General features: G+C 46.5%; 1 protein-coding gene across 4 annotated transcripts in view; it reads right to left on the reverse strand.

Annotated features, from left to right (window-relative positions):
• The window catches only part of ISM1 (isthmin 1), a 279,345-nt gene extending 255,514 nt beyond the window's left edge, over positions 1-23,831 (reverse strand). For 2 of the 4 annotated variants that reach the window (XM_033935438.1, XM_033935437.1), the window contains exon 1: positions 22,770-23,831. In XM_033935438.1, coding sequence (XP_033791329.1) covers positions 22,770-22,886 — 117 coding nt within the window. In that variant the 5' untranslated portion in view covers positions 22,887-23,831. The remainder of the gene's footprint in view (positions 1-22,769) is intronic. The other 2 variants (XM_033935435.1, XM_033935434.1) reach the window with 2 other exon arrangements.
• Between the last annotated feature and the right edge of the window lie 830 nt (positions 23,832-24,661).

Raw genomic sequence — 24,661 nt, forward strand, 5'->3', positions numbered from 1 at the left:
ACTTTGTTGCTTAGACTGCGAGCATTTGTGGTCATCGCTTTCCAGCTATTTTTCAGCAATAATCTCCTTTTTCGTATGGATTTTTGTGTCGTTTCACTTTCCGTTGCAATACTAAGAAATGAGTTGCTGATATTGCAGCCTTTACTACTATCACATCTTTTCTTTTGCCGGGGGTGGTCTCTATAATTGTCCTTCGTACATACACCACCCCCACCTTCTAGTTTAAATGCCTAGAAAAATATTGTCTAAATTTCTCTGCAAGGTTTCTTTTTCCTGCTGTAGTAATATGTAGCCCATCAGTGCAATATAGCTTCTTGTCCTTCCATGTATTTCCCCATCCTCCTATGTACCTGAAGCCTTCTTGATGACACCAGGCTCTGAGCCATCTATTAAAGTCCTCTGTGTTTTTCACTCTTTGCTCTCCTTTTCCATATACAGGCAGTATTTCAGAAAAAGCTAAAGTCTTTACAAAAGGTTTCACGCCCTCACCAAGCTCCCGAAAAGCTTTCTGTGCTACAAGTGTGGAGTTGTTGGCCAGGTCATTTGTTCCCAGATGGATAACAACATCAGTGTTAAAATCCTTAGTTTCTTCCTTAATTATAGTCAGTATTTGCCTGGAACTCCTGGTAACTGAGTATCCTGGAAGACATTTCACTATTTTGGTCTCCTCGCCCTATGTTCCAAGGTTAATGCCTCTGATGATGGAATCCCCCAACAGTAATAGTTTTCTGTTTTTGGCTTTTTTATTTGTACTTAGGGTGCGCTTGTTCTCTTGAGTTACCTTCATTGGTTCCAGTCCCACCTCCCTTCTGTTTTCCTGAGTATCGCAGTGCACTAGTGGAGCGAAGGAATTCTGTAGAGGTAATATTAGTGAAGGTGGATGTTTCTGTGTTACATGTCGCAGTCTTCCTGAGCCTACTGTGACCCATTTATTCCTGGGCTGTTTTATTCTTTGAGGTAGAGGTGGTAAGTTGGTATGATTTTGTGGAGTGATGGAAGCTGCTCTACTTGTACTCAATTCCTGTTTAGGTGGTATCCTTGACTTCAGAGTTGGAGGCCTCAGAGTCTCGAGACCTGAAGAAACGAGGCCTATCTGGAGAAGAGGATCTTTGCCTCGATGGATGCCTTGACTGATGTAGAGAACTGTGCCTCAAACCAGGCAGGTCCCGCTGAGAGGAACGTCGAGGAATCTTCTTCCTATGCCTCGTAAAGGGCAATGCCTTATGCGAGGAAGGAGGGCTGGAGGCTGGAGATCGAGACACCAAAAGGGACTGAGCTCCTTGTGTCGAGGTATCTGGAGGCACTAACAAGGACTCAGCTCTTTGAGTAGCGTGCTTATACTCCAGATGAGACACTCGCAAAGACTCGACTCCTTGTGATACTGCTAAGTGCTGAGAATGGACTGCAGGGAGCAGAGTCGAGGTAGGAGTATGTTTGGTAAGCATATTACTAAACTGCAGATCCAGAATGGTCTGGATCATAGCCTCCAAATGTGACACCAAGACTTGAGGATCTGGTACATTTGGTGTGACTATAGTCTCTGAGGAAGAGGAGCAAGAATGACTTCAACTTTGGGATATGCTTCTTGGGCAGCTTGATAACCACAGCCTGACCTGAGGGAGGCAGCGAGGCAAGCTTCTCTTCAGAAGACTTTGCAGATTTGTCTAAAGACGAGGACTCGCCGAATGAAGAGGGTTTGATTAAGGTCGAGGTCGAGGCAGAAGGTGGAACCCCTGTGAGAAACTTGGCTGGATTCAAGGTCAAGACCAGGGAAAGTGGATCCATACCACCAAAGAGTTTCTCCACCTGAACTCAACGTTTGAGGGCTTGATGTTGAAGGGTAGCACAGTGGGCACACGACTCCGGATGATGGTCAGTGAGGGAGACCGTGTGCTGGCAACGGCTACACTTCTTGAAGCCTGTGACTGGCCGGGACATAAACAGAAAAATAGCCTCAGTGAGATCGAAGCCCGCAGGCTGAGGCCGTGACACAAAAGGAAAAATAAAATTAAGTTTTGGGGTTTTTTAAAATGAAAACGCGCAAAAAACTCAGCGACCCTGAAAAAAATAAAACACGAGCTGTGGTGAGAGAAGGCACGAAGCAGAACTGAGTTTAGCACACAGCGTCGAAATACGACTTCGGCTCCACGGAGAACTGAGGAGACGCATAACCTGCATCGGGTAGGAAGGCACTTGCACATGCGCGGTGCAGCAGTCGTGAACTTTAGTTCTTCAAGCAAGTCTGCTTGCGAAGGTTGTCCGCATCTGGGCTCCGTGGATGATGTCACCTACATGTTGAAAATAGCTGCCTGCTTGTCCTGGGATAACAATTGCTCTAGAAAATTTCATGGCTAATTTTTTAACAGGATTTCATGCATTTTGTCAATTGATGCCCTATTTTAAGTTGAAAAGTACTCCTAGGATAGGGAAAGCAGCATCTTACTATTGCATTTCTTTAATGGTTTATTCTATATGATAAGAATAGCCTTACTGGGTTAGACCAATGGTCTATCTAACCCAGTATCCTGTTTCCACAGTGGCCAAACCAGGTCACATGTACCTGGCAAAGACCCACATAGTAGGAAAGCTCTTAGCAGAAGATTTAAAAACAGGTACATGAACCCCCTTGTTTGTAAAGCTGTATAGTTATTAACTTTGAAAATCAAACCCCAATAATCCAATGCTTCCTTTTTTTTTTCTTGGCCCCTATAGTACTGAACTAATGCATCTCCCCATTTGCTTACACTTTACAAATCCATTAAACATAACTTTTTCCTGTATCACTGATGTGTTTATATTTCTGTAAATTTGACAGGCAACTTAACAAAAATAAATCCGAGGAAAGATTGTTTATTGAAATCCAAGTTTTGCCTGAGTTCACCGACATTAGATATATATGGAAGGGAGATAATTCCAATATTATTTTTCATAAGCACATTTGTAAAGATGAATCAACATCAGTATTGTCTAAAACTGATATGAGCGACATATATGCCTAAAATACTTAACTATAACAAAAAAAACCATAAAATACTGTATACCATACTCTATGGCAAGGCAAGGTCTATACAACTGCTGTACTATCAACCACTCACTTCAATGCCACATGTTTTCTATTTCATAGTAAGGCTTCAATCCAATACTGCTATTATTAGTATAATATGTAATGCCACAGAAAGTAAACAGGAAAGTCAATGAGTGAGTAGAGCAAATTACCCAAAGTCAGGGATTATGGGAGCAAGAAGAGCTTTTTATCCCCAAAGCACTTCCAAACAATAATTCCATTAAAAGGCATAGCATGTTGTTAAAAATGACCTAAAAGCCTATTAGTTTTTATTAATAAAATATCTTGCAAGAAAAGAGCAGCGTCTGCTTGGTATAAAATTTTGCAAAACAATAAATTTCATTGGCCTGTTGGTATTGGTACTGAATCCACATGGTCACAAACTCAAAATGGAAATAAACATTGGGAACAAATTTGGCTCTCAATACATAAAGCTTAAATTTACTGCTTTTGTACATTCTATATATTTTATTGTACATAAAGATATATGGGCCCCTTATAAATTGAGTAAAATTAAAGTTAATGAATCCAATAAATGCTGGTCCTGTGGTAAAGAGAAAGGCACCTTAGTTCATCTACTCTTCCAATGTGAACAATAACAATATTTTTGGAAACACGTTTGGCAATTGATCATTTATTCTGAGGGACTTAAAGTAAAAATGATATGGTTTTATAATTCTGTTTGGAGTTAAAATGGTTTTATAATTATTAATTTGATTGATTTAAAAGTGAATTTCTGGTCTTTGAGCCAGCATAGCCATCTGTTCAGAAAGAAATTAAATGCCCCATTCAATAGAACACAAAAGAAAGGACTGAGCCATCTGCCTTCAGAAAGTGTTAAGTACCGGGTCAGGGTGGAAAACAGGATGTAGGCCAGAAGACCAAATTCATCTCTGAACTACCCCAGTCTGAACAATAGACGCTCATTTTTGTGTTAAATGCACCTATTACAAAAGAAAGGACTGAGCCAATCACCTTCAGAAAGTGTTACCCCATAATAGAAGGTATATCAGTGGAATAGTTTGCAAGATCAAACAGAAGCCCTTCACACCAAATTCATCTCTGGACTGCAATATCAAATAGAAGCCCTTCACAGCATTTTAAGCTACTCAAAGAAGATTCGATCAGATGACCTCAAGTTTCAAGTTTATTTTTAATTTGTTGAATCGCTTAATTTAAATTGCTAAGCGATTTACAGATAAAAAAATAGGTACAACAGAGTAATTATAAACGTACACATAAATTTAATACATTATCATAAAGTCAAACAAACTAACTAACAGACACATGGGGAAAGAAAGGGTAGAACAGAGGGAAACCATTCTGATGTAGATTCACACCACATTCAGCAAGGACAAGTAACAATACTCCGTATTGGGACACCTAGAAACAGAGGGAATTGAAAAACTACTCTATGATTGGATTCGATGCCTGTCAGTCTCAGGGTGGGACAACTGCTTTGCATCAAGGATTCAAAGATCTAGGAGGGTCTCAACCCTATAAATATGAAGTGGAATCCTCTCTCTCTCCCTCTGGAAGCAGCATGGATCAAGTTACAATTCTTTACTCCCTGGATCACCATGCTGCTTCACTAGGCCATGCGGCCTCTACTCCATTTTAAAGACTATTCACACTAACTTTTTGAATCCAGATAAATTAATCTTTCCATTTTAGCAACATTTGTCTTGTGCAATCCTATTGTCTTTGCTCAAAAGGTCTCATCTGTAACAGCTTTACCTATTTGATTAATGCTTTTAAATAAATTTTCAGTTTGCTTATAAATGTTCTGAGTCTTAGTTCTTGAATATTCATATATTATATATTTAATTATGGTTACAGAGCTGTTTTATTCAAGCGACTTATCTTTCCCCAAATTAATAGTGCTTTATAAGTTATATTCCTCTCAGAGCGAGATAGCTTATTGGTGGAGTTCCATCCATTTGGTAATAATTTTTATAACAACCCTTGCAAAAATTAAGTGCCGCTACAGTAGATTTCTTTAGCAACATCACTCCAGTAATCAGCTCAAATTTGATCATGTTATGATCACCATTTCCCAACGGACCCAACACAGTTACCTCCTGTACTATGTCCTGCATTCCATTAGGACAAAATCTAAAATAGCTCCCCCTCTTATCAGTTCCTGGACCAGTTGCTCCAAGAAGCAGTCATTTATAACATCTAGGAATATTATCTCCCTAGCACTCCCTGATGTAACATTTATCCGGTCAATATTGTGGTAGTTATCAAGAGTATTAGACTACTGGATTTCCATGAGACAGCCCTGAGGAATGCTGGAAGCAGGTGTCCATTTGCAGGAGCACTGGATGGTCGCGTTTGAATGGGAACAGATAAGTCCTGTCTTTACATTAAATTTGGTAGTGGTGCATTTTTGTGCCTTTCAAGTGTTCTCCTGGTGCAAGTGGCCTGTATTTGGAAACAGTGACTTTTTGAACAAGCCTTGAAAGTGTATTATTGAATCACTGAGAATTGGAGTGTGACTGGAGTTTTTTTCCTCAAAACCCATGAAGCTTAACTGAGGTTTTTTCTCCACACTTATAGTCCCAGTGACTCTTGATTTCACTTTTATATTCAGATGATTTATCTGCCAGGAGCACTTTTTGCATATGTTTTAGGAGCAAGCTTTCTTGTTATATAGTTGTTGAAATCACCCCAAATCTTATTGGAAAATGAGTAAGTTCTCAATACCAATACTTTATGCTATCTTACTCGGATACAAGTAAGTTATTGTCTCCTAGACCCTAACAGACAATCCAAAAATTGGGAGAAAAAAAAAAAATGCTCAGATGAGCTTCAAGTGCTGAAAGAACTCCCATATCTACCCCATCCTTTGGACGTCCAAGTTCCAATTATCACTCGTTAAAACCCTGAAATTGCTTGTTAACCACTTTATTTGGACGCCTAAGTCCTGCCTAACTGTAGGTGGGCCTTAAGCATCCTCTACAGAATTTACCCCCCAAAGCCTCCTTCCCATATTCAAAAGCTGCTCCTTCAGCGAGCATAAGAACATAAAAGAGTTGCCATGCTGGGACAGACCAAAGATCCATCAAGCCCTGCATCCTGTTTCCAACAACAGCCAACCCAGTCCACAAGTACCTGGCAAGATTCCAAAGAGTAAAACAGATTTTATGCTACTTATCCTAGGAATAAGCAGTGGATTTCCAGAAGTCCATTTATTAACTGCCATATAGCAACATACTAAACTGCTCCTGGTCTACTACATCAGCCTCTGGTCAAACTCTTTGAAATGTTACAGTCCAAACACTAATGGGACAAAACAGCAACATTTCATAGTGCATTCAGAGCATTCTTGTCTGAAATACCACAGTTTAGAATAATTTTTATGTTCAAACATTCATCCAAAATAAATGCCCTCAATCATGGATATTATTCAGGAAGAAAACCAGATCTAATTAAAACAAATTCAGTCAGTCTGTTCTTTTGACCAATATACAGCCTTGCATCAAGTCTCAAGGACAAAATTACAGGCAGAAGACCAAAACCCAAAAACTAGATTCTCAGTATTCCAGTGTTAGGTCTGCTAAGTCTTAAAATGCAAAAGAAATCCTTATCACTTTTCAGGTTCTACTCACTTGCAAACTTATCATCAACTTGACATAAAGGTTCTGCAGGGCATTAAGAAAATGTGTCAGGACTACATTCAGTATCCTCAGCAGTGTACATACTGGCATAAGATGAAGCCTGCTTTTTGGCCTTCCTAGTATGCCACAATGTAATGAATGCAATTGATTGCACTGATGCTCCCTCATCTCTCGTTAAATATAGAAATGGCATTCTGCAACTGGAAGCACTTTCACATCCTTGGTGTTTAAAACAGAGTGCAGTGTACTCATGAGATGAAAAAAGGAATGGCTAACAAGAATAAAGATATTATAATGCCTCCCCCCCCCTTTTACTAAGTCGCATGCTTTCCCCCTTCTTTTAGCGCCGGTCCATCACCCTTGTCTTCTCTGTCTCGCTGACAGACTGACCACAGCAGCCAATTCTGAAACACTGCCTGCAGCCTCCTCCCTGCTTTCCTTCTGCCATGGTCCACCCCCAATGACGCAACTTCCCAATTTTCTCTTCGGTGGACCTACCTCAGGCTGCATCTAAAATGCAGCCCAGGGACAAAATGACCAGTGTTTCAACCAAAATTACCTCAAATGCCGCAGGAACAGAACCTTCTCAAAAATGAGAGACCTGGTCACATCCTGCAGCTTCTCCATGCAATATAAAACTATCCCCATCATAAACAGAACAAAACGGAATGGCTGCCATGCTTTTGCAACAGGCCCTGCAGACCCCACATCACCAGCCATCTTCAAAAAAATTCCTGAATGCACCACTCTGGCACAAGCCTTGAAAGCACATTGTTTGTGCCGCGGACCCGCCCCTCCTCTGACGTCAAGGGCGGGACCGCAGCAGAGGTAACATACTTTGGAGGCCAATGGCAGCCTGTTAAGTGCGCTGTGCAGACTGCCATAATTAGGTCAGCAGCAGTCACAGCGGGGAAGACGACCTCTCTCACTGCGTCAGGAAGCAGCTTGGAGGTAAGGCCCCATCCGTCGCGAGGGCGGGACACTGGATCTGGACAGGTGAGAGAAAGGAGACTTCGGGCGCTCACCGAAGCTAGGGAGAGCCATATGTGGCGTGGGCATTTAAAATGGTATGTCGGGGTGGGGTGTTTTTAAACAACTACCTTCGCTGCATAAGATGCACGGACATTTCCACTCACTTTTAGGTGGGGAAAAAGTGTGTCTTATGGAGCAAAAAATACAATATTTATTTAGATTTAGCTCACACCTTTTTCAGAAGTAGCTCAAGGTGAGATACCTAGTATATCTGAATGTATTTCCTTGTCCCCAGGTTGCTTATAATCTAAGGCCCAGATGCACTAAAGCAGTGGTCTCAAACTCAAATCCTTTGCAGGGCCACATTTTGGATTTGTAGGTACTTGGAGGGCCATAGAAAAAATAGTTAATGTCTTATTAAAGAAATGACAATTTTGCATGAGGTAAAACTCTTTATTGTCTATAAATTTTCCTCCTCCCCCTCCCTCAAAGGCCTGCATGTTCCCCCCTTCTTTGCAGCATCCTCCAGCTTCCCCCCCCCCCCAAGGCCTTCTGGTCTTAGTTTCAGCTAATTACTGCAGTCTGCAGAGAAGTTCACCGGTGCTGTAGCGTTCCTTTAATTCTGACATCGGCTTCCACAGCATGTTCCCTCTGCCGTGGTCCCATACCTCCTCTGACATCAGGGGCAGGATCATGGTAGAGGGAATGTGCTGCTGAGGATGACGGCAGCCTGCAAGGATCGCTACAGCACTGGCAATCCTCTCTGCAGGCTGCGGTATTTATCCGAAGGTAAGAGCAGGAGGCCAGGGGGGAAGCCGGAGGATGCTGCAAAGAGCGGGCAGCACTAGTACAGACCATGGGCCGCAAAATAGTACCTGGCGAACCACATGTGGTCCTCGGGCAGCGAGTTTGAGACTACTGCACTAAAGCAAGCAATTGTCACTAAACCTATTTTAACAGCTTTACAACAATCGCATTTGCCAACTCAAAAGCAGAAAATGGCTCACCGCCTGGTTTTCTGCACGATCTTGCATTCCCCGATCCGACCATGCAAATAAGCTGATTAATATTAAAATGCCATGTAAACTAGTGGAGAAATTGATGCTCTAACATGGCTTCCCGTTGCACTAAAAAAAAAAAAAAAAGTGATCGCTTTTAGCGATCCAAAAAAGCGACTTGTCAAGACCAGTCGCCTACCTGTCTAACTTTTTTTTTTTTAATGGGCACAGATGCTATGCATGCTACATATACACAATATCTGCCCCATTAGGAAAAAAAAAAGAGCGCCCCTCCCCCCCTGCCAATGACGGCTCTCCCCACAATGGAGCACAGCGAGGTGGAGGGTTGCTGGACATCAGAGCTTCAACATAGAGAGGGTATCAGAAATGATGTGGGAAACAGAAGCTGATTTGAAAAGGTGATGCACTGAGGGAATCATCACAGTGATCCACTACCGCTTTCTGGATACCAGACCCCAGCAGAAATCCCAAACCATCCACATTCACCGACGAGCCATGTGATACTAAAAGTATAGAAAAGGACGTCCAATCATCCGAGTTCTGCTCCAAAGAGTCACTGAAATCAGCAGGTGAGCAGCTCCCAGGGGAATGGACCCCAAGCTTCTAAGAACACCAAGTAGGCTGGCTCCACAGGTACTACAAAGAGATTGGCCAGGGAGTAGCAGTCCACCCATGCATGACTGCATCCTTTCCCCAAGAAGGGGACATCCAAGAACCAAAGTCATAAAGACATTCAAAAAAACGACTGAAAAATACCCCAAAACAAAAAGATGCAGCGCAGATCAAAAAACACCTTCCGAGTTCACTTGCAGAAGGAATGAAGAGGGAGCTGTTCTCTACTGTAGAAGAGGAGGAGTTTGAGATCTAAAGTGGCACCTTTCAGCAGATTCGCAGTTAGTGAAAATCAACAGCTAAAGTATGGACTCCTGTGTATATGTAACAAAGCACAGTTACTTACCGTAACAGGTGTTATCCAGGGACAGCAGGCATATATTCTCACATGTGGGTGACGTCATCTACGGAGCCCCGATGCGGAAGCATTTTCAAGCAAACTTGATTGAAGATTTAAGTTTGCTCTGCTGCTCCACGCATGCGTGCCTTCCTGCTCCACTAGGGGGTGCATCCCCTCGTGGTCTCCAGTTCATTTAACTAGCCAAGAAGCCAACCTCGGGGAGGTGGGCAGGTTGTGAGAATATATGCCTGCTGTCCCTGGATAACACCTGTTACGGTAAGTAACTGTTCTTTATCCCAGGATAAGCAGGCATGATATTCTCACATGTGGGTGACCTCCAAGCTATCTGAAAAGGGATGGAGGGAAGTTGGCAATTTAAGCAAATAGATTTCGTAAAACCGATTGGCCGAACCGGCCATCGCTCCTGGACAGTGAGTCCAGACAGTAGTGGGAGGTGAAGGTATGAACCGAAGACCATGTGGCAGCCTTGCAGATTTCCTCAATAGGTGTGGACCTGAGGAATGCTACGGAGGCTGCCATCGCTCGGACCTTGTGTCCCGTTACTCGACCATGCAGCGCGAGACCAGCCTGAGCGTAGCAAAAGGAGATGCAATCGGCCAACCAGTTGGACAAGGTGCGTTTGGAAACTGGGTGGCCTAACCGGTTTGGGTCGAAGGACAAAAACAGTTGTGGGACCTTCCGGTGTGACTGAGTGCGTTGGAGGTAAAAGGCCAACGCTCTCTTGCAGTCAAGAGTGTGGAGCGCCACTTCTCCGGGGTGAGAGTGGGGCTTGGGAAAAAACACAGGTAAGACAATGGACTGATTGAGATGAAAATCAGACACTACTTTAGGCAAGAACTTTGGATGGATGCGGAGTACCACCTTGTCGTGATGGAATACCGTGAAGGGTGGGTCCGCTACCAGAGCTTGTAACTCACTAAGCCGTCGGGCAGAAGTGAGTGCGAGCAGGAAAATCACCTTCCAAGTGAGGAATTTTGGATGGCATTTGTCTAGGGGCTCAAATGGGGGTTTCATTAGTTGAGCCAGAACCACGTTGAGGTCCCAAACCACCAGGGGAGGTTTGAGAGGAGGGTGGACGTTCAGAAGACCCTTCATGAAGCGAGAGACTAAGGGATGGAGCGAGAGGGCTTTCCCTTCCAGGGGCTGATGAAAGGCCGCGATCGCACTGAGGTGTACTCGAATGGAGTTGGTCTTTAGGCCGGAATGAGATAATTGAAGTAAATAGTCAAGGACCAGAGGGACGGGGACCGACACTGGGTCCTGGCTGTGGGAGGAGCACCAGGTAGAGAATCTGGTCCACTTTTGGGAGTAGCAGGTTCTCGTCGAGGTTTTTCTAGAGGCCTCCAATATCTCCTTGACTGATTGAGACACGGGGAGAGCAGTCAGGGGGAGAGAAACCAAGCATTCAGATGAAGAGATTGAAGATTGGGATGTAACAGCGAACCCTGACCCTGTGATAGTAGAGAGGGAAACAGAGGCAGAGGCAGTGGATCTCTGACACTGAGTTAAAGTAGAAGGGAAAACCACGGCTGGCGTGGCCAGCGCGGGGCAATCAGGATCAGGGTGGCTTGTACTGTTTTCAGGTGGACCAGCGTCCGCAGTATCAGAGGAAACGGCGGGAACGCGTACAGGGACCTTCCCTCCCAGTCGAGGAGGAAGGCGTCGGCCTCGAGCCGGTCCGGGGAGTACATCTGGGAGCAGAAGAGAGGCAGCTTGTGGTTGTGGTTGTGGCGTCCCCCACTTTTCGAACACTTGTCGTAGGATCTGAGAGTGCAGAGACCACTCGTGTGGCTGGAGGAGGCGGCTGAGTCTGTCCGCCAGACAGTTTTGTTCTCCTTGAATGTACACCGCTCGAAGGAAAGTGTTGTTGGAGATTGCCCATTTCCAGAGGCGTAGGGCTTCCCGACAAAGGGACCAAGACCCTGTTCCCCCTTGTTTGTTTACGTAGTACATTGCTACCTGGTTGTCGGTTCGGATGAGAACCACTCGGTCGTGGAGCAGATGTTGAAAAGCTACAGCTGCGAGGTAGATGGCCCGAAGCTTTAGCACGTTGATGTGGCAGCAACGGTCCTCTGCTGACCACATCCCTTGAGTGCGTAGGCCGTCCAGATGGGCTCCCCAAGCGTACTCCTTCGAGTCCGTGGTGAGTACCTTGCTGTGGGGTAGGGTGAGGAAGAGCAAACCTTTGGAAAGATTTGAAGAGTCGGCCCACCAGCGGAGCGATCGTTGCAAGAAAGGCGTCACTGTCACGGGACGGTCGATCGAGTCCCGGTCTTGACGCCATTGAGAGGCCAGGGTCCATTGAGGAATTCTCAGATGGAAGCGGGCGAAGGGTGTGACATGGACGGTGGAGGCCATGTGGCCCAGAAGAATCATCATCTGCCGAGCTGATACCGAGGTCAGCAGGGAAATTCTTCGACTCAGACTTACTAACGCCTCTAGGCGTGGAGGGGGGAGGAAGGAACGGAGGAGAACCGTATCCAGGGTGGCCCCGATGAACTGTAGGGACTGGGAGGGGCGTAGTTGGGATTTCGGGAAGTTTATCTCGAACCCCAGACTCTGTAGGTAGATAATAGTCTGTTGGGTCGCTGAGATAACCCCTTCCTTGGACGGGGCTTTGATCAGCCAGTCGTCCAGGTAGGGGAATACCTGAAGGCCCTGGGAGCGTAAGGTAGCTGCGACCACCACGAGGCACTTGGTGAAGACCCGAGGTGACGATGCTAGGCCAAAGGGGAGGACATGGTATTGTAGGTGCCAGTCCCCTACCTGAAAACGCAAGAACTTGCGGTGAGCGGGGTGCACTGGGACATGTGTGTACGCCTCCTTGAGATCGAAGGAGCAGAGCCAGTCGCCCTCATCGATCAGGGGGTAGAGTGTCGGTAGGGAGAGCATCCGAAATTTTTCCCGTACCAGAAATTTGTTGAGGCGTCTCAAGTCTAGTATTGGGCGTAGGTCTCCCGTTTTTTTCGGTACCAGGAAGTAACGGGAGTAGAAGCCCTTCCCCCGTTGGTCGGGGGGAACCTCCTCCACTGCTCTCAGGTGAAGCAGGTCTCGAGCTTCGGAGAGGAGTAGGGGTAGCTGTGTCCGGTTGGGAGGGCAATTCCTTGGGGGGTTGTCCGGAGGAAAAGGCCCGAAAGTTGAGAGAGTATCCTGATGAGATCACGCCAAGGACCCATGCGTCCGACGTGACTTGTTCCCAGCGAGGGTAAAAGGCTTTGAGCCGACCCCCGATGGGAAGGAGGCCTGGGACTATGGCGGAGGGGGCCCGCCCCCTTCCGCGTATCCCGTCAAAAGGACGGGGATGGTTTGGTAGTCGCAGGCGGTTGGGACTTTGGCATGGCCCGGTGGTGGGCTTGCGGACGCCTGGGTGGGGGCCGCGAGAAGGAAGGGGTGGATTTTTGTGGATAGCGGCGCGGAGGGGCCCTATACGACCTGGACGCGGGCGGTTTGGGCTTTTGTCGGACAAGGGAGGCAAACGAGCGTTCATGTTCGGAGAGGCGTTTTGTAGCCGCCTCGATAGTGTCATCGAACAGTTCTTTTCCCACGCAGGGGAGGTTAGCCAACCGGTCCTGTAAGTTGGGGTCCATGTCGACCAGGCGTAGCCAAGCTAGTCGGCGCATGGCGATAGCGAAGGCTGCCTCTCTGGAGGAGAGTTCGAAGCCATCGTAGGCCGCGTGGAATAGATGGAGGCGTAGGTTGGAGAGGGATTCCAAGAGCAGGCTAAACGCTCCTTGGCGGGAAGCCGGTAGGTCAGTCTCAAAGGCTCTCAGTAGTCCAATGAGGTGTTTGAGGTAGGATGTGAAGGTGAAAGTGTAGCTTTGCACCCTAGAGGCCATCATCGCATTTTGGTATAGTCTCCTGCCGAACTTGTCTAGGGTTCGGCCTTCTCGGCCTGGGGGGACCGCCGCTGAGACCCGGGAGGGGTGGGCCTTTTTTAGGGAGGATTCTACTAACAGCGACTGGTGAGAGAGCTGCGGTTGTTCAAATCCCGGAAAGGGTACTGTGCGGTACTTGGCCTCCATTTTGGAGGGCACGGCTGTGACCATATAGGGGGTCTTCCAGGTTCCTGAAGAGAGCCTGTTGGAGTATTGGGTTAGGCGGCAAGCGAAGGGACTCTCTAGGCAGTGATGGCATATCTAGTTCCGCTAGGTATTCTTTAGAGTATCTGGAGTCGGACTGGAGGTCTAAATTCAAAGCGTGGCCCATGTCCTGGACAAAGCACGAGAAGGATGGTCGGGATGTTCCCGAGGCCCCGTGCGGGGTCGGTGAACGAGACCTCCGTCGGGTGGAGAAGGAAGGGGAGGCTTCCCTCGAGTAACGAGGTTCCTGCTCCGATCCAAGCTCCGAGGCCGGGGAAGCACTGTGAAAGTGTTCCGGGGTCGTGGATCTCCGACGTCTCGAGGAGCCCCTCGGAGACGATGCCGGGGTTCGGGGTACCGATCGATGTCGGATCGGTGACCTCGACCCGGACTCCCTCGGTGAAAGCCCGAGACCTCGGGTCGGAGCCCCGGTCCGAGGGGGAGTTCGGAGGATGCATGGGTTGGAGAGTGATAACTCTGCCACCCTCAGCGGTCCCGTACGAGGTGTAGGTGAACGTCCTCGTAGAGTGGGAGAACCCCGGGCCTTCTTAGAGGTACGGCGGTTCGAGGTTTCTGTCGGTTTGGCCCGACGTTTTGCCCTGTGGCGGTCTGTGGGGGGAGAGCGCCTCGGGTGTCTCGGCGAGGAGTCCGAGGAGGATGAGATGCGGCGAATTTTGCGCGCTTTTCCCCGAGGTGGCTCGACGCGAGGCTCAGGCTGGTCTGGCACATGCGGGGTCGAGGTCGAGGCAGAGGCCGGTTGTAGATGGGCCATTGCAGCGGACAGCTCCGACGAGATCATTGCTCGGAGTAGGTCCTGGAAGACGGGCACGGACAGCATCGAAGGCATGTCCCCTGCCTCGGTGCACTCCACCGGGGGCGACCTCGTATCAGAGTATTCCCGTGTGGTGGAGGCACGGCCCGAAGGCTTGGAGGGCTTCGCCGGGGCTGTAAGCATGGGACTTCCGCCATGCATCGCCAGTGTCCCCGAGGTTGGTTTCTTCGCTGGTACAGAACCTGAAGAGGGAAGAGGGGACTTACCCAGAGCCGAGGCTTTCTGTTGTCCCGAGGGCTTCGGAGTCGAGTCTCGAGACAATGCCGAGGTATTCGGGGCCGAGGTCAAGGCCGGGGCCGACCTCGAGGCCAAGGTAGAGGGTTGGTCTGGGGCGAAGAGGTCCGCCATGCGTGCTTTCCTTCGACGGAGGGCCCGGTTCTGGAAAATAGCGCACTGGGGGCAGGAGTCGGTTGGATGAGCGGCCCCCAGGCAGAGGATGCACCGGCGATGCGGGTCTGTGATGGAAAGAAGCCGCTCGCACCGGGTGCACTTTTTAAAGCCGGACAAAGGCCGGGACATAGAATCGAAAGTGGCCGCGGCTCGAGCAGCCACGGGGACCCGGAAGCCTCCGGGTCGATCAAACGAAGCAGGAATCAAGTTGAAGAAGGTAAAACTTTGCGCACAGCGACTTAAACGATGAAAAAACAAGAAAATCGCGGTGCTAGAAGGCAGTTGGGGCAGAGCCAGAAGAAACACGACTTCTAGGCTCGCGGAAAATTTTGAACTGGAGACCACGAGGGAATGCACCCCCTAGTGGAGCTGGAAGGCACGCATGCGTGGAGCAGCAGAGCAAACTTAAATCTTCAATCAAGTTTGCTTGAAAATGCTTCCGCATCGGGGCTCCGTAGATGACGTCACCCACATGTGAGAATATCATGCCTGCTTGTCCTGGGATAAAGGGTTGTTCTTATAAAAGATATGTAAATCGGCATCTTTTCTATCAGGCTGACAACTGGGATTCTGAATTTCATAAGAAATTAAGAATAGCCTTACTGGGTCAGACCAATGGTCCATCAAGCCAGTAGCCCGTTCTCACAGTGGCCAATCCAGGTCAATAGTACCTGGCCAAAACCTAAGATGTAGCAATATTCCATGCTACCTTCAGTGTTGTCTTCATCTTCTTATATTTATTTTAGAAAGCAGATTTCTGCTACTCAATGGCCATGGATTTGGACTTGTAGGATGAGATGTACAGCTTCAGCAATCTATGAGACAAACTTGTTTGCAGTTCGTTTGCAGACGTTAGATAGTTCTAAGTCTAATAGATGCTGGCACTGTCATCTTGAAATAGGGACACTGGATCATTTGTTGTTCTATTGTCCTTTGATACTCAACTTTTGGAAATCGATATGGGGACATATTAATAACATATTAGAATCATTGATTCCATTAACTTATGATGCAGTCATCTGTGGGACATTATTGCAGACTAAGCTCCCATTGGACCAGTATAAAAGCTGGCGTTCATCATTATGACCGGGATTGCCATGCAAATGGTTACTCAGCATTGGAAAAGCTGGGATCGGCTTAATTTTTCCTTTTGGTGGGCGAATTTATGTTTATGTTATAAATACAAAAAAATGAACTCAGATATGTTGGGGCACAATAAGTTATTCAGATTAGTTTGGGGTCTATTAACAACTTTTGTTACTTTGGTTTAGTTGTCTCACCTTTAATTTTCTGTTGATTTGCACACACATCCAGGGATAGGTTGGAGGGGGGTTATCTCTTGTTTAATTCCTTGATTGGATGTATTGGAAGGGGGGGGAAATCCATTTTGGATTGTAAGTGCTGATTCTGATTATTAATATATGTATAATTTTATGCACTTGGTATTAGCATTGAAAATTTAATAAAGAATTTTTAAAAAGAAAACTATGAAAAATGTTTCTGTATTCTAAATCTACTCTAGATTGATTTGAGCTATTAAGATATGTTAAATGACGTGTTATTCACTGAATTCTTCATTTTTTATGAGTTGCATTAAACTGAAAGGTATTGCGGTATAGTATACAAATAAACTTTTGCGTTATATTACTGCTAAATGTCAGCACTGAGAGGTGATTGGCTCAGGCACCAATAGGCGTTAACATTTTAAAAGAATTAAAAAAAAACCCACAGAAGTCTGCCACAGCATACATCAGCCCCTCACCCAAGCCCCAACAAGTAATTCCCAATTCCATTCCTCTTCCTGACCCCCAAAACATATCCCTGATGTCTAGCAGCACTAACTCTGATCCCCACATACCACCCCCCAACCCCACACCCTAATTTATTTATTTTTTTTAAATGTCCTGGTGGTCTAATATATAGACAGAGGTTCTAAATTGAAAATGTACAGACACCTCTCCAATCCTCTCCCCCCAAATTCTATGAGCCTCTCCTGCTTGGGTCCAGTAAAAATGGCAGAGACTATGTGCAGTGGTGTAGCGAGGGTGGGAGGCACCCAGTGAAGTGGCACCCCCAAGCCACACTCACACCCTCCCTTCCCACCCTCATACCTCTAAATCTTCGCCAGCGCAAGCAGCTTCTTCACCTGCTGTTCCCACGACCCAGAAGTGATTTCAGAGGGAGCCAGACCTGTGCAAGCAACAGGCTAGAGCAGTGGCTCACGCTGGCAAAGATTTTAAAGAGAGGTAACAGGGGCGGAGAAGGGAGGGCACAAGTGTGCCAGGGGAGGCAGAGAGGTGCTGGCACCCGGTGCAGTCCGCCCCCTTTTACTACATCTCTGACTATGCGTATGAGCTAGTCAATAAGGGCTATTAGACCTCCAGGGCATTTTTGGGTTAATATATAGATAGGAGGTTTAAAATTGAATATATACAGACAACTCTACAATCCTCCTCCCCCCAAAAAAAATAAATAAATAAAAAATTCTATGACAGTGAGCCTGTCCTGCTTGGGTCCAGCAAAACTTGCAGGAGAGACTATAGGTATGGTCCAGTCAATAAAGGGCTATTAGCCACTATAGTTTCTGGACATGAATGCAAAAAATCTATTGGAACCAACAACTGAATCTTTCAGGATTCAACCTCCCCAGTACTGAAAAGACTGGACAGAGTTCCCTCTAAACTCAGAGTCTGGACCCTACCTATACTCCTAGTTTATCAATGCCTTAATCTAGCTCTGGCAACAGATTAGTTTGCAGTTCAAAGAACAGCCAATAGAATGCATTATAATTCAGCCAGACAACAAAACATATCTAAAGATAACAAAACATATCTAAATAACTTAAAATGAAGTACATCACAGCAAGGGAATTACAGTGGAACTTTGGTTTACGAGCATAATTTGTTCCAGAAACATGCTCGTAAACCAAAATACTCGTATATCAAAGCGAGTTTCCCCATAGGAAATAATGGAAACTCGCTTTGATACGTTCCCCCCCTCCCCGCACGAACTAGCCCCCCCCCCATCCGCGCGAACTGGCACACCCCGCCCGAACAACTTGAACTTACCCCCCCATCTGGAGATCTCCGAGAATCTTGGCGAGAGGGAGAATTAGAAGGCCTTGAGCATGCACAGATGCATGCTCAAGGCCGGCAGAGGCAGGAAGATCTTCTAGCGGCACCAACACGTCCTGTGGGTTGCGTGCCGGTGCCAGACGGGGGGGTTATGTTCAAGTTGTTCACGCGGGGGGTGCCAGTTCACGCGGGGGGAGGCCTTTGCGAGCGGGTAGAAGCGATGCCGGTTATCGGAGGGGGGGGGGGGTGCTCGCAAATCGAGTCAACACTCGGTTTGCGAGACAAGTTTTGCGAGAATGTTTTGCTCGTCTTGCAAAACACTTGCAAACCAGGTTACTCACAAACCGAGGTCCATCGTGCCCAGCAATCCGCTCACGCAGCGGCCCAACAGGTCCAGGACCTGCGTAGTAGCCCCTTATCTATACCCCTCTATCCCTTTCTTCAGAAGGATTGGACAATTTCCTGCTGAAGAAAGGGATAGAGGTTTATAGATAGGGGGCTACTACGCAGGTCCTGGACCTGTTGGGCCGCCGCTTGAGCGGACTGCTGGGCACGATGGACCTCCTGACCCAGTGGAGGCATTGCTTATGTTCTTATGACCCCAACATATGGTATATTTATGTTTTAAATATATATTTTTTGTTCATACTTCAAACAAAATATATTCTGTGGTATCATTCCTAACTTTTTATATAAAGAAATATCATATGTTTCAGTAATTAATCAAATTTCTCTTGGATTTACTGTACATAGTAGGAATTGGGAGTCTAAATTGAAGATTTGGTGTACCAACTCCACAGTCCTGACTCTACGAGTGGAATAGTTTTGAGGGATGGGATGCTTTGAGGATTAGGAGCAACTTCTAGAATAATGACAACTAGTTGCAAAGTTAGGAAAGTAGAGAATGGGGAGGGTGGTTTAAAAGGAGGAATTCCATTTCACTGTTTAAGTTTTATGATACAGAAGCTGAGACCCCTCTGACAAATACACTGGACTAATTTTTTCCGAAGGGAGGGATTATTTCTCCAAATCCCCCAGTCCAATTTGGCCCATTTCAAACTATGTATGTACATTATTCTGTTTTTTCCTACAAAGCCAAGTTTTAACCCATTCTGTGTCTGGGGGCAAAATAACCCTACAAAATTCAACCCCTTCATTATAATCCTTTCCAGCCTGTGTTGGACATAATTTAAAAAACAAAACAAAAAAAAAACCCACAACACAGATTTGATCAGTATTTCTGTTTTAATACTCTGCCTCCTGTGGTGTGCCATTTACTGAACAACTCCATAAACTATCTTTAAACAAACGTCCTAAGAAGAGTATGTAATAGATATAAAACTGCAATACATAAAGGGAACCTATTAAATACTTTACATATACTTGGATAAAGAACATATTATATTTTCAACAATGGGATACCATGCATAACCTATCTGCTGTTTATTACCTGGCTGCAAGTATGAATCTTATTTACTTTAAGTGAAATTAGATAGATGACAAGTGCAGCAGGAAACACAGATTTAGAAACACAATCGGCATTACAAAAAAATAAAAGAAAGGAGAGGTGGGGAAAAGGCAATTCTTCTCAGTTTTTGCTTCATCAGCCCAACAGGTGACATCTTCATTTAAGGTCCTCAGGTTTAAACCTAAACAATGAGCATCACCCTTAGAACTGCCATTATTTAAGCATAGCCAGAAATTTGAGTCTCTAGATTACAGTACATTCCTAGAAAGTACAGAGAGATAAATGGCTAGAGATTAAATACAGAACTATTAAAACATTTGGTGACTGACAATGTGCAGTTATTCAGCAAACACAACCCTGCACATTTTAGCCTCTTGTGTAGCAACTATAGGCACAGACATTTCAAAATGACTGAAGATGCCAAACACAATACAAATTACACTTTCCTGGACAAAATTCGCTTAATACTGAGAGTTCTCAGCACCCACAGACTGGACTCCTGTGGTAGCAACATTCAAGAACTGACACAGTTTACACTGACACTCGAACCTCTTCTATTAATCAGATGTACTGTATTTTCTGTCACACTTCTTATTGCTTTGTTTTGCATTTGGTTTTAATACCTGGCCTGATTGCACCAATTGAAAAACGTTGTCATGCATCTCTTAAACAAAGTACAGTATTGGTAACCCTGTTGTCTCCTACTACTCTCTTCCACCCCCCACCCCCATGAACAGATTGCAAAGTCAAAAAGGAATTATTACTTCTAAAAGTGGGTATACTCCTTCTCATGTGCCTTCCCCTCCCTCCACCCCTCTCAACTAGAAGTTAGAGCAAAAGACCGACAGTTGGATACATGTTTTCAAACACAAAATCTTGGTCACATAAGGGCTCATTTTCAAGACACTTAGACACACAAAGTACCATGGAAACCTATGGTACTTTGTGTATCTAAGTGCTTTGAGAAGGAGTCTCAGACAGTATGGGGCTCATAATCGAAACAAATATGTCTAAAACCCTGCCCAAGCCGGCACTTGGTCATCCTAAAACACAGGTCATCCAAGTGCTGATAATGGCTTTTTGGAAGTATCCATTGACTTTTTAGGCTTCTGAATCCCGCTGTGCGCCCAGAGCTGAAAGGGACATTTCTAAAGGAGTGGTTAGGGCGGGATGGGGGCCGACCTAGACTTAGTCATCCTGCAGGGATAATCGAATGTTTGACAAGACTCCCTAGGCGAAACTTATACATTGTGAGTTAGACAATGTAAAAGCAAGTATAAGTGCCAAAAAGATTTTGAAAGTGACCGGATAATCACTACAGGAACAAAGTAGAGGCCCCACACACACACTCCCCCCCCCCATATTCACTGACCTGTCGCACCCCCACAAAGTTCAGCATAGAAACGTGCATACCTGCCTCCAGAACATCACACCTGCTATAGGAAAGCCTAGTAGAGCTGCACCGAGGTGGCTTAAGTAGTCTGGGGGGTGGTCTACTGAACCATAAAGAGGAGGACCCTGGCTCATAAGTCACTAACCACTAAATTAATGGTGGAAAATATGAGCTCACCAAAACCCCTCAAAACCCTACTGTACTGCCATATAGGTGCCACCTGCACACACAAAAGCTATTGGGGTTGTAGACACGTGGGTACGGTGGGTTTTGTGGGTTATTTGGGGGGGGGGGCTCACCATAAACTATAAGGTAGTTCTTGCAAGATGCTTGTGTGGCACCCTTTTTGTGAAGTTCACATCAGTGCCCTATAAGGTGCCCCTTTGCTTAGTTGCCATGTCTGGGTGGCCAGTCCATCACAATGATGGCCCCTCCCACATTCAAAAGGTCTTGTTCTGGGCATTTGGGATTTGGACAAATTTTTGGTTGAGAATGTGGTATAACTTTTTAGGCTTCTACTGGCGGTCTGGACATACAGAGATGATTTTTTGGGGAAAAAAAATTAGACATTCTTTTCGAGAATGGGCATTTTGCCACTGCTGACTTTGGGTGACTAGCACCCTGCCCTCCACGTCAGTCATGTAACCACTATTCTTTCCTTCATCTCTCACATTGTCAACACAAATTGCTTTAAGCCTTCTTCCATCTACTAATGATTTCCATAGCGCTACCAGACAGATTGTGGTCCCGCTGCATACATCTGAAAAGTGTGATTATAAAACTCCTTTTCAATCCCAATAATAAATACTCCTTCTCCCCACCAACACGGCAATGACTGTATATCAAAGTAGCCTTCACACAGATCCATCTCTGTGACATTACATTCACCAAGATGTCAGATCAGCACTGCCTCTTACTTTTACAGTGTAGAACATTACAATACATAGTTCGTAGACTATGCATGAACTGCCAGAACATTTTTTGTTTGTGTTTACTGAAAATGACAACTAGAGGTACCTGACAAAGCATGTTCGAAGAATTAGCAACTGTTCAAAAGAAGAATGAGCTGAAAGGGAGTACAAACATCCAAATTTCAAGATAAATACAAAGTGCAGGTTCTAGTACATACAAGAGTTTCTGGAGAAAACAGGACTTTTTTGTTCAAATGTTACCTTTTGTAGTGGCATATTTGTAGGTCTCAAAATCCCAAGGCCATCTTGGAAATGGACTTATAGTACCATCAGTCCAATAAATAACCATTGTTCACATTTCAGTCTCCAGAATTTTGCTGGAGATTAAAATGAGAAGAGTGGGGTACAAGTACAAGACTAAAACTCAGATTGTCAAGGACCCAAGACATGCACCTGCTTGCATCCTGTGTGTGGTGGCAGGAAGGAAAGGAAATAAATGAAAAGGTGGAAAGATAAAAGGGAGGCATGAGAGGTAGACAAAATTAAAGGTGTAAAAAGATGAACAGAGGAAACAGATGGCTAGTAGAAACTTACCCGATATTGTGAGCAGGGGCATGAATAGAGAGAGAGAAGCCAGCTGATGGCTTTTTTTTTTTTTTTTAACATGATAGCTACCAATTGGGAAGAAGATGTGGATAGAGGAGCGGGTGGATGGATGCTTATTGTTTATTAGACTCGATACATGGCCTTTGGTAAAACAAACGTCAAAGCAGTATGCAAGTCCAACAAACGAAACAGAAAAGTTGGGAAGCATACAGAGATAGCTAGGTAGCTGGCAAGAGCTTCCCTCCACCTATGTGGCTGCCCCTTTCCCCGAGGCGACAAGCGGAGGAATGGAGAGGCAGACGAGATGGACGTCAAACGGAGGGCAGGCGACGAGTACGACGCTCACCTGACCGGCTGACACTCACCTGCTGGCTCTGGCTGCCGTTGCCCGGGGCGGCGGGGTTGCTCTTCAGCACCGTGATGTGTAAGGTGAGCAGCAGCAGTCCCAGCAGCAGCAGCAGCTCGGCCGCCAGCCGCAGCATCCTCTTCAGTCGGCCGGCTTTGGGGGCCCGCGGCGGGGGAGCTGGCCGCCCGCTCTCCGAGTCTGGCGGGCCGGAGGGGGACGAGGAGCCACCACCACCGCCGCCGCCGTCGCCGGCACCCCGCGAAGCCACTTCGGGGCGAGGGACGGCCGAGTCCGGGAGGAAGAGGAGACGGGAATGAGCGTTGGCGCGAGCGGACGCTAGAGAAGCGCCTCCTGCACGTGGACTGGGCGGGAAAGCAAACGCCTCCCCCCCCCACACGGGGGTCAGGGTGGGCTACGTGTGGTAAACCCCGTCGGCCGAGACCCGCAGCTGTCGCATCCCCCGACGCGGCGGCGTTCAGTCCCAGGTAAAAGTTTTCAGACTTTCTCGCTTTCGGGAACCCGCCGCACGCCGGTACTTTTTTATGTTCCCCGAAAGGGATTTCGCACCGTCGGTCGACGGCTCCCGGCTTTTTCCGAACTCACTTCATAAAGCAATCCCGAGAGAGGCCGTCGAGGAGCAGCAGCGCCGACCCCCCCTCCGCTCAGCTCCGCTTCTAGCGCCGCCTCAGCTCAGTCGCACGTTTTCTACCCTCGGAGTGAAAGGGAGAGGAGCGCCAGGACCTCTCCTCCTCCTCCTCCTTCATCGTGGGGGGGGGGGGGCTGTCACGGCTCCTTGCCCCCTTTCATGCCCAGCCGCTCCCGCTGGCCCCCGTCCTTCCCTAAAGCCGGGTTGAGGGCATGTGCTGAGCTTTGCCGTGAAGCAGGTAAACCCAACCGACAACTGGGCTTTCAGATACCTGACAGCGTCCGCCTCCCCTCACTCTTGTGGCGCCTGTGTGTGTGTATACGGCGGAGACTCGGCTAGCTTCCCCCCCCCGGCTTCACACACGCCCCCCTGCACCGGGAAGGCAGGAGGGGAGGGGGGTCTGCTAGCGCTGGCAGATTTATTCTTCGCAGTCTTCGCTGGTTTGCTAGCCAGCACCCGCCTCTTCTTTTTTTTTTTTTTAACGCTTTCAGCCGCGGGGAAGTGCGTCTCGCTCTCCCCATTGCCATGTGCGCGAGGCGCAATTCCAGAGCTCCCCCACCGACGTCGGAGAGCCGCCAGGGGGCGCGGCGCCGGAGTCTAACTAATAACGACATCGCTTAGGAAAGCATCACCTAAGCAGAGTCCAGTAGTTCCTGCAGCCGCGAGAGACTGACTTGCTTATTTACTTACTTCATTTTACCTGGAACGTGCTTGTTTAGGTAGTTAGGATACAGTTTGTTGTATTAGATATGCTATGAAGAAAATTTCTTGAGGAATGTATGAATCCATGTTCATGTTCTGCATTTCATTTTCTGTTTTTGTTGATTCCATTCATTGGCATATCTTTTGTTTTCCACTATTATGGATTATTTTATTCCATACTTTGTAATTTTGTAAAAATTCAATAAATAAACATTGACTAAAAAAAAAAAAAGAATACGTTTAGAATTAAAACGTTCACAATTCGCGGGTGAGAGAGTTCATTGTTGCTTTCCTTCTAGAGTCTGTTTTATTTTATAGTTCATTTTGAAAGAGACAGCAGGGCATCAAACAGCCGGGTGAGGGGATCGCAGTTGAAGCGTTGTAAAAAAATATATATTCTTTTGGTGGACAGGACTTAAGAGTATAACCATAAATTCCTACTCGTAGATGTATTCTGCCAAGAGGTAGGGAACTCGGATTACTGAGAAAGTAGGTGAACTTTTTCCACCTACCTACTACATATTAGCATCGACTATAGCTTCTCTCTTCCCCTTACCATGTTA

This window comes from Geotrypetes seraphini, chromosome 3 (assembly GCF_902459505.1).
Source record: "Geotrypetes seraphini chromosome 3, aGeoSer1.1, whole genome shotgun sequence".
Classification (NCBI taxonomy): Eukaryota; Metazoa; Chordata; class Amphibia; order Gymnophiona; family Dermophiidae; genus Geotrypetes; species Geotrypetes seraphini.